At 30.1% G+C, this 9579-nt stretch overlaps 1 protein-coding gene across 1 annotated transcript; it reads right to left on the bottom strand.

The window, feature by feature from the left end:
- LOC146949859 (transcription factor ICE1-like) lies at positions 1 to 5714 on the bottom strand. Its single transcript, XM_085745883.1, has 4 exons — positions 4981 to 5714; positions 2289 to 2513; positions 1005 to 1175; positions 1 to 305 (listed from the first exon to the last, which is right to left on the bottom strand). The coding sequence occupies exons 1-4, from the start codon at positions 5656 to 5658 to the stop codon at positions 231 to 233; spliced, it is 1149 nt and encodes a 382-aa protein (XP_085602009.1). The 5' UTR covers positions 5659 to 5714; the 3' UTR covers positions 1 to 230.
- Between the last annotated feature and the right edge of the window lie 3865 nt (positions 5715 to 9579).

The raw sequence follows: 9579 nt of genomic DNA on the forward strand, positions 1-9579 counted from the left end.
TAAGGCAAACAACAATTTATTCCACGACTTCAAAGTAATAAAAGTACGAAGTGCTCAAATTCATAAAAAAAAATACAAAACCATAAGCTTAAAACCATTTTGATATTGGTTTGACATAACTTTCAATACAAAATAATAAAAAGTAAAATCATTTAGAAACCTCATGCTACAACAAAGGCAACTAATTTATTTGTAAAGAGAGATTTTGTCCATAGCTTAACTCACATCATTCAATGAAAACTCAATGCCTTCAACAATACTGTTTCAATTTGCTCGGGGGTCAATTCTTGGTCTTTGTTGTGTTGCTGAAAAGAAACATGAAAAATCAAAATTAACATAACAAAACTAAGGATGACAGTGATGGGTTAATAATGTGTGAGCACCAAATCCAAATACCAAAGATTTGTTATTAACAAATAACAACCAATATAAAAATCTCATAAGACATTTGACCTACTTCATATTGTTCTTCTTCGAAAGAAAAAAGCAAAGATGATTCGCTAATTCGTAAAATTCACAAAGATCTTTTGTAAATATCATCTCATTACAATTGAAATTCTTTCTCATTCAAAAGACAAATTTTTATTGTAGGAAGTAAAAAAGCTTTAACGTTCATTCATAAAAAATAATGAAAATAAAGAATGACAAGAGTCAATCTTGAAATTACAAATCTAATGATCAAAATTTACTCATATAATCTCACATTAGAAAATAATCTCATGATAGTCAATACAAACATCCACATTCTCCATAGAATCACTTAAGTTCACATATTATTGCAAAAAACATAAATGTAAGTGCAACTTTGAACTAAATAATTGTTGGTATGCTTTAAAAAGTCAAGCTAGCATAGATCATACAACAATCATTACATTTTTCTCATGATCACATATTGGCATCTAAAATGAATTTTGAAAGAATAGTTAATGGAAATTATAAAATAAATGACTTGGTAATTGAATAAGAAAATTTATAAAGTATGGTGGTGAAAAATAAATGTATACCTCAGCTTTGAACACATCTAAACAAAAATCATTGAAACAACTTATGTTTGCCTGGTGAACATCCAATCCAAGGCTATCTAATGCCTTCATAGTCGACGCCAAAACACCTGGTTTGCAAGCACAAAACATATGGATGTTGACAATTCCTCCTTCCCTTACCCTAACATCTACCTGCAAATACCATCATAGTATTATCTATACTTATATATCTATTTTATACCTATATATAAAGTGAATAAACTGTTACTTCGGAGTGGTTTTTTCTTTCATTTTTACCATTCGTTTAAACTGTTTTATCCTTTTTATAATATTAATTGTTTTGTTAATTTATAAAATTGTCAATTTTTTTAAACAGTTATATGAACAATATTTAATACTGTAAAAAAGAGCTTACTTGATTCTTATTTTTATAATATCTAGTCATTTTTCCTCAAAAAAAATTGATCATTATACATGTCTAATTATCTATAAAATTAAGTGTGCTAGAAAACTAGACAGATGGTTATGTTAGTGTCTGTCTTTTTGCTAGTTAATATTTGTAACACTATAAAACTAAATGTGGTTGACATTGACATAGCTGTTTGACTTAATTACACTTTTGGTTCCTCTATTTAATCAAATTCTCAAAACTAGTCCATCTGTTTTAAAAATGAACTATCTAGTCCTTCAATATTCACATTTATTACAATTTTAGTCTCAACATTTTTTTTCTGCCCCATAATAGGTAATTTGTTGCCTTTCAGTGGTGGTTTATTGCTCAAATGTTAAATTTCAAGAGAAAGTATCAATTTTGGGAGTAAAATTCATTTTCTTTTTGCATAAAAATAATCGATTATGAGGCAACAAATACGAGTTTAGACAAAAAAAAATACAACAAATATGAAAATAGAAGAACCAAAAAATTCCACAAATTTAGTTAAATATGGGGGCAACAATACAATTAAGTCAACCTATTTTTATAAATATTTTTGATCGAAGGTAGATATTAAATGAAAGTATCCAAAATGAACAAAAAAAAAATTCAAACATGTTTCAGTTTTCAATCATAGTTATCAAATGCATGCCTTATCCAAGCTTTTAGACTTTTTAGTAAGTTATCAAATTTGTGTGTGTGTTTGTAATATTTCACCCAAAATACCCCAAAAAATCGAAAATATAAGACTCCTAATGATGTCAACAATACATCGAATGACATGTCTTCATTTTACATATAAATGTTTATCTTGAAGGTGATAAGCATTTATTGATATGGAATAAGAACTTTCTATTAAAGTAAATAAGTACCTTTGTTGATTGGTTTTTAAGACCTGACACATTGTTAAGACATAACTCTTCCTTCATTTGAACTGGAAGGGTTGACATGGTGGATGTCTTAATGTGAGTTCCTGTAGGCGGTGGCATAAATGATGTAGGAGAGCTTGACTCTATCTCACTTTGAAGATCATTAATTTGTTTTTGTAACTCCTTTGAGTAGTCAATAGCATCCCTAAGTATTGAAATTTTATCCATCTGTGAAAGAAATGAAATACATAAACTTGTATTATGGAGGGTTGCATAACTCAACTTGTTTGAGCTAAGGGAAAATGTGTAAGAGGTTGCGGGTTCAAACAAGGGTAAAAGAGTAAATATTAGTCTAACAACTAAATACTGATATTTGTCATTAAAAAACATAGACCTTGCATTGTATCATACACAAATTAAGGGGCCAAATATTGTTAATAGCCTATGTAGTAAGAGCTGTTAAAAAACACATGTTAAATTTAAAACCATAAAATTGTCATATATGTATAAATAAAAACAAAAATCGTGTTCGTCAGTCATAAATATTTGTTTCATTTCACATTATATTAATACCCAAATTTAAAAGATGAATAAGTTATTATTTTTCCAGATAAAAAAAGCAGTCATACAGAATGAATCAATATCCATTGGAAAAAATGTCACTTGACCCTTAAATATTTCAGTAAAAATCACAAAATTGTTAGCATTATTATCATTTTTCTAAAGTAAGTCTATAATCTGGTTGTGACATCATAGTTTTTATGTTTTCACAGTTGTTGTATGACCTTAATTTAAATAGCTAAATAAAGATTTTAGTAGTTGGGTTACTATGTGTTCCCTGTCAATCTATGTGTATAGCTAATTATATTTAAATTAAGGAGATTTTTTTTCAATAAGTGTTTTATGTGAATGATAATTTATGGAGAAAATCATTCCCTAAAACATTTATGGAGAAAATGATATGCACTTACATATAGACATTACATTACGATCGTGTTTACATTGTCTTAATTTGTGTTATGTTAAGAACATGTTAGCTATTATGCTTTATATTTCTTGCATGCTATGTGTGTCTGTTTTATATATTATGTATATGTGTTGAATTTATATTATGACTCTCTGTTGTTGTGGATTGAGCTTAATACCTTGTACTTCACTAAATCGAGTTAGGGGATAACAATGATGATAGAGGCATAGAAGAATAGTAATTTGGATTGGTGGTCATATGCCTTAAGGTTTGACATCAATAATGGGTTTTTAGTACCCAATAGTCTTCATACTTAGAGTAGATACCAACTTACGGTTTTTATTGAAGTGTTATATCTCTTTTATTTTTGATTTTATGTTTGTTTAAAAGAGAAGGTATCCTATTTGAAATTGGTGTGCTTACATTTGTGAATATATCATGTGTTGTGACTTTGTTTTAAAAAATATGACATGTCTCTTATTGTCATTCTGAAAAAGGTTTTTAAAATAAATTTTACTCTAATTTTATGAAAGACGCTCATGATTGAGGATTCAAATATTTTTTGAATTTTTTTGAAGAAGAATAAAAATACACTATTAATGTTAAAAATCAGGGTAAAGTTATCATTGTTGGGTCATGAGGGAAGGAGCCAGTGGACCACCCACGTCAAGGTAGAGCAACCACATAAGTAAGAGAGACGCCACATTCTTACCCAAAACCTTAAGGGAATGGGTTTATGGGTCACTTATATAGTGTTCAACCTCTACTTTTCTCCGACATATAACTCACACTTGCACACAACACTCCCCCTCAAAATTGAGTCCATCAATTCATCGTGCTCCCCCTCAAGCGGAAGCTCTTTCATCCATTATTACTTGCTTGTACCATTGTTGCTGCTCTCTTCACGACGAAATCGGTCATCCGCGTGAGTCCATCAATTCACCGTGCTCCCCCTCAAGCGGAAGCTCTTTCCGCAATGACTTACTTGTACCGACGTTGCTGCTCTCTTCGCAACGGAATCAGTCATCCGCGTGAGTCCATCAATTCCTCATGCTCCCCCTCAAGCGGAAACTCTTTCATTCGCAATGACTTACTTGTACCGCCATTGTTGCTCTCTTCACAATGGAACCGGTCATCCGCAAATACTTGCTTGTAATGTTGTTGCTGCTTTATTCGCAACGGAACCGGCCGCCTGAACACCTTCTCAAGAGAACTTTAGACCCAAGGAGTATGTCACACCCTTCTTAGAACCAAGCTCTTATAACATTGTTGGGTCACGATGGCAGCTGGGGGGGCATTCACATCTAGGCTAGAACAACCATATAAGTGAGAGAGAGGTCACACTCTTACCCAAAACCTTAAGGCAATGGGTTTATGAGTACTTTCACTTATATAATGTTTAACCTCAACTTTTCTATCCGATGTGAGACATATAACTCACACTTGCACACAACAGTCATAACAATTAGGGATGTTTGTGGTATGATTTAGCTCGGCTTTGAGACAAAAAAAAACTATCAAATTCCAAGATTAAAATCACAAAGTTGTTTGATTTGATTTGGATGACTTATTTATTCTTTTAAAGTCACAAATATTTATACTTATAATTGAAATCAAAATCAAAATATTATATAAAATGTTGTTCATAATTTACATGTGTTATTGCAATAAAAAGAGCGGAAAGACGTTAGTGAGAATGATAAAAAAAATTAAACGAAGTTATGATACCTTGGTAATCTTTGGCACAACAGAACGAAGCTTGCGCATATTATCGCTGAGTTTCTGCCTTCGCTTCTTTTCAGCGATGAGACTCTTTGATGGCATTTTCTTTTTCTTCCCTTTTCGGTCCCCCTCAGCAACACAATTTTCATCATCATTATTATCTATGATGTTATTATTACTACCACCAACATCGTTATTTGCATTATAATTATTGCCCTCATTTTTCCCATGATTCCCCATCTTCCCAACACCAACACTCTCATTAGAGTCATAATTCGATCCTCTGCCAACCTCTCCATTTCCATCTTTTTTTGTCTTATTCTCGATCTCGTTCAACCATGTCGAGGTTAATTGCGCAATTGACAATGGAGGTTGAAAAACACCTTGGGATTTTAAATTGAAGACATTACCAAATGGATTGTTTGTGGTGGTGGTATCAGTGATGTTGATATTGTCATTAATATTTAGTTGATTTGAGAAATTGGATTTGGGTGATGGCAAAGAAAATGAGGATAAATGGTGCTCAATAACAGAAGTGTTTGGGTCTGAAGAACCGACAATGTTTTGTTGTTGAATGTGGTTTTGAAGATTTGGGATAAGTTCTTCGGTACAAGGTGGTATATTGTTCATATACCACTCTTCGTCGATTTGGGGTTTCCACCAAGGTAGCATATCTCTCTCCATTGAGAAAGAGATAAAGATTTGATTGTTGGTTATGGTCAATGAGAAAAAGTTTAAGAGCCTTTAAGTATAAGTTTTTAGTTCTCAAAGAAAAGTATTAGTATTGTGATTGTTAAAATAATAAAATAAAAAGTCAAAATATTTTTATGTAAGAAAAACGAGAGGAGTGTGAGTGACTAGAATGAGAGGCGTGAAATAAAGTGTGCTCTCTATTTCTCTATGTGCGCATTCGGCTGCGTTACAATTTTGCAATCATAATATTCTCGAGAATATGACCTTTATGGCGTGGAATTAGAATGATTACTAAATTTACAGGGGATTCAATTATTTCATTTTTCACATTATTAAGACAATGTATATATCTTAAAAAATACTAATCATTTATAATAATAATTATTAGTATAGCAATATTTTTTTTTAATTTTTTATTTATTTATTACAAAAACAATCAACGATTATATTTAGACTTAGTTACATTTTTTATCCCTTTTATTTTAATTTGCTCACGGGATTGACCCCCCATTTAAAAATCTATCAGTTTTGGTTCCTCTCTCAAATTTTTAGACTAAAAAATTATGATATAATATGTTTCCCATGACGTGATATCCGATCCAATGATGCATAGCCATCTATACAAATAATTTTTTTTGCATTTTATTATTTACATTGTAAAAGTTGAAACCTATTTTTTTTTTAAATGATTTTCTTGTAATTTAATGGGTGTTTTTTTATAAAGTAATTTAATGGGTATTGGTCATTACATATCACATCAACACTTTTCAATCCAAAAATTTGACTAAAGGGCCAAAACCTGTGGGTTTAAAATAAAGGTTGGACCAATTTCGTGAGTATGTAAAAAAAAATCAAATTTATAATTAATTCTTATATTTATCCGAATAAAAAATAAGTAATCAATATACTATACGTTATAAATTCAATAAACAATGATACTATTTTTTTTTTTACAAAAAACAATGCCACTGGTATTAGATTTTTTTTTTTTGTGGTGACCGGGTTCGAACCCCAGACCTTGCATGTATTATGCATTGTCCATACCAACTGAGTTAAGCTCACGAGGACAATGACACTGGTATTAGATATAATAACACTCATTAATATTTATATATAATTTATGTCAAACAAAATATTTATAAATTTTGTAACCAAAAAAAAAAAAAGAGTAGAAGTCAGTGTTGAAGCTTGATGACCGAAGTTGGCCCTATTTTAGTGTTGAGGCAGGGGCTCCGGTTTTTTCTTTTGTCATTCAACTGGAAAAAAAAAATCCTTAATTTGGGTCATATTTAAGGCATGTAAAAAAAAATATTAAGCCTGGAGGAAATGGTGATCACGTTGTCACTAGTCTCACTAAAGTTTTATCTCAATCAAAGTCGGTGACATATTGCACCAATTCCTATAAAAAAAACTTACATGCAATCAAGGTTGTTAGAGTAGCAAGTCTACATAAACTTGAAATATGTAGACTCGACATGTAAACTTGACTTGCACACTCATATGAGTTTATGGAAAATTAAAATTGACTTTAAAAAATCTGTAAGTGACGAACGTCAAAAACAAAAAATGTAAGTGACACATAAATGGCATGTTTTCTATACTATATACTAAGGGAATACATAGTTTTGGGTTATTTTTTTCATTTTCAATTGTACCCTTCAACAAATGTGCTTATAAGAATGATATATTGTTGACGTCTTTCAAAAAAGATAAGAATTTATGTCATATTTGTTATATTGTTGGCGTCAATTAAAAGAGAAATATAGTTTGCTACAATATGAAAGTGTGAAATATATATACCTATAATTTTAATTAAAATTAAAATTTTATAAAAACATTACTGCTCATAATTTATACGCATTAGCACAAGAGCAGGCAGACAAGCACGGAGTCCCCGCATGAACACTAGTGTTTATATTAGAACACCATTTAACATAAAAACTAAAAATTCAAATTCCATAACAAACTTTTTAACTAAAATTCCATATTAAAACAGGCAAAGTAGAAAATTAAGTAGATAATGTCCTAGTTCCTTTCTAATTGGCTAATACATATACTAAAATAATCATAACATATATATGCTAATGACTTCAAACATCCAAAGATTCTGTGAAATCTTATTGATCATCACCAACATTGTCATCATCACCAGCACCTTCACCAATATCATAACCATCATCATCAAACTCGAGGCCAGATAAAACACCTTATTAATTATTAACCGTAACCTAACTTGAATTTTTTTAACCTCTACCTAATTTAACATTACCTCCGCCACCACTCTACACATCATTATATAAGAATTAATGTCACGCTCATTAATTTAAATGTGTTGCTGTTATGCAAAATTTGGTGCTTAGTTGGCTAGTTGCATGATCGGCGTCATGACAACTTGGTTAATTTACGGATTCTTCGGTTGATAAGATGATATGTAAATTAATTTGCACTTGAGACAATTATCCTCTATTTTATCAAACGATTATGTTAAGAAAGTGATTATGTCTCTCAACTGCAGTTACCTAGACAACTCCAAAGTGTGTCTAGTGTTGAAGGATGAACTATTATTTGAGAAGACATAAAGATAAAATAAATGAAAGCGATAAAGGAAAACAATAAGGATATATAAAGGCACCATATTTTACTTAAGTTGACTCTAACATCAATTGATTGTGATGTAAGTGATAGTTGAATACATACAACATGACTGACAACAATCTCCAAACCCATTTGAACATGGTAGCCATACTCGGTTGTCATCGATTCACCTATCAACCAAATTTGCACAAGTTGTCTATCAATTTTTCACCAATTATGCATCACTTGATTCTAGTGTCAACTAATTGTGATACAGCTGATAGTCAAATCATTCCACTTCAGTTTTGTGGGAACAAAATAAAATATCTAATCGGTGAAATTTATCCTTAAAAAATGCATAAAAATTAAAATCTTATATTTTAGAAGTACGGTAATTAATAGCCAAGAAAAAAAGAGTACAATAATATAAATTAGTCTTTTTTTTTTTTTTTTACATATGTTAATCCAGGATACATGTTTCTTAGTTGATAGAGTATCTCATATTTAGTGTTTGACATGACACAAATAAAATTACCAAGAAACAAAAAATTACTGGATTTGTAGTTTATATATTCATAGATATTCAATATAAACATATTAACATATTTTTTTTTCAAAAATTAGAATTAGACTACTTGTACAAAAAAAAATAGCCTATTAATCATACTTTTTTCCCATTAATAATTGAGAAGCATAATACTCCCTCCGTCCCATATTACTTGACCTATTTAGAATGTTTGCACTATTCATGTAACATGTTTTGACTCTATTTTTCTACTAATATATAAAAACAAAATATAGCATATAAGATGTTGTTAGATTCGTCTCGATTAATATTTTCAAAATATCAAATTTTTGTAATTTTTTCTACTAGATTATTAAAGAAATTTAAGTTTAAAATTGTGCATTGACATACGTGACAGAGTCAACTAGGTCAAGTAATATGGGACGGAGGGAGTAATATAAAAAAACTTTGATGATTATTTTATTTTTGTGTTTCATAGGTTCATTTAACTTTAGATAATTGAATTTGAGGCATAAACTCAAACTCCCAACAAAAATTTAAACCTTGAAAGTTTAGTTTACTTCCCTAAACTCAAACTCCATCCCCCATTGGTAATCATGATAATAAGTAAGTATTGAAGAATTAATATGACAATATTAACTAAACATTTTATTGTAAGTGACTATTTTGATTAATGAAATGTACAAACCAATCATTATCTTGTATATTGTGACTATTTGTTTTCGAGACTAAAATTAATTAGAATCTTATTAACGAGTGTCCCGTGACACTCTTTAAGCAATCAAAAATAAGAAATTACGTTAACATTTTCC

Source organism: Medicago sativa, chromosome 2 (assembly GCF_051527215.1).
Source record: "Medicago sativa cultivar Bolivia chromosome 2, Bolivia_mono, whole genome shotgun sequence".
Lineage (NCBI taxonomy): Eukaryota > Viridiplantae > Streptophyta > Magnoliopsida > Fabales > Fabaceae > Medicago > Medicago sativa.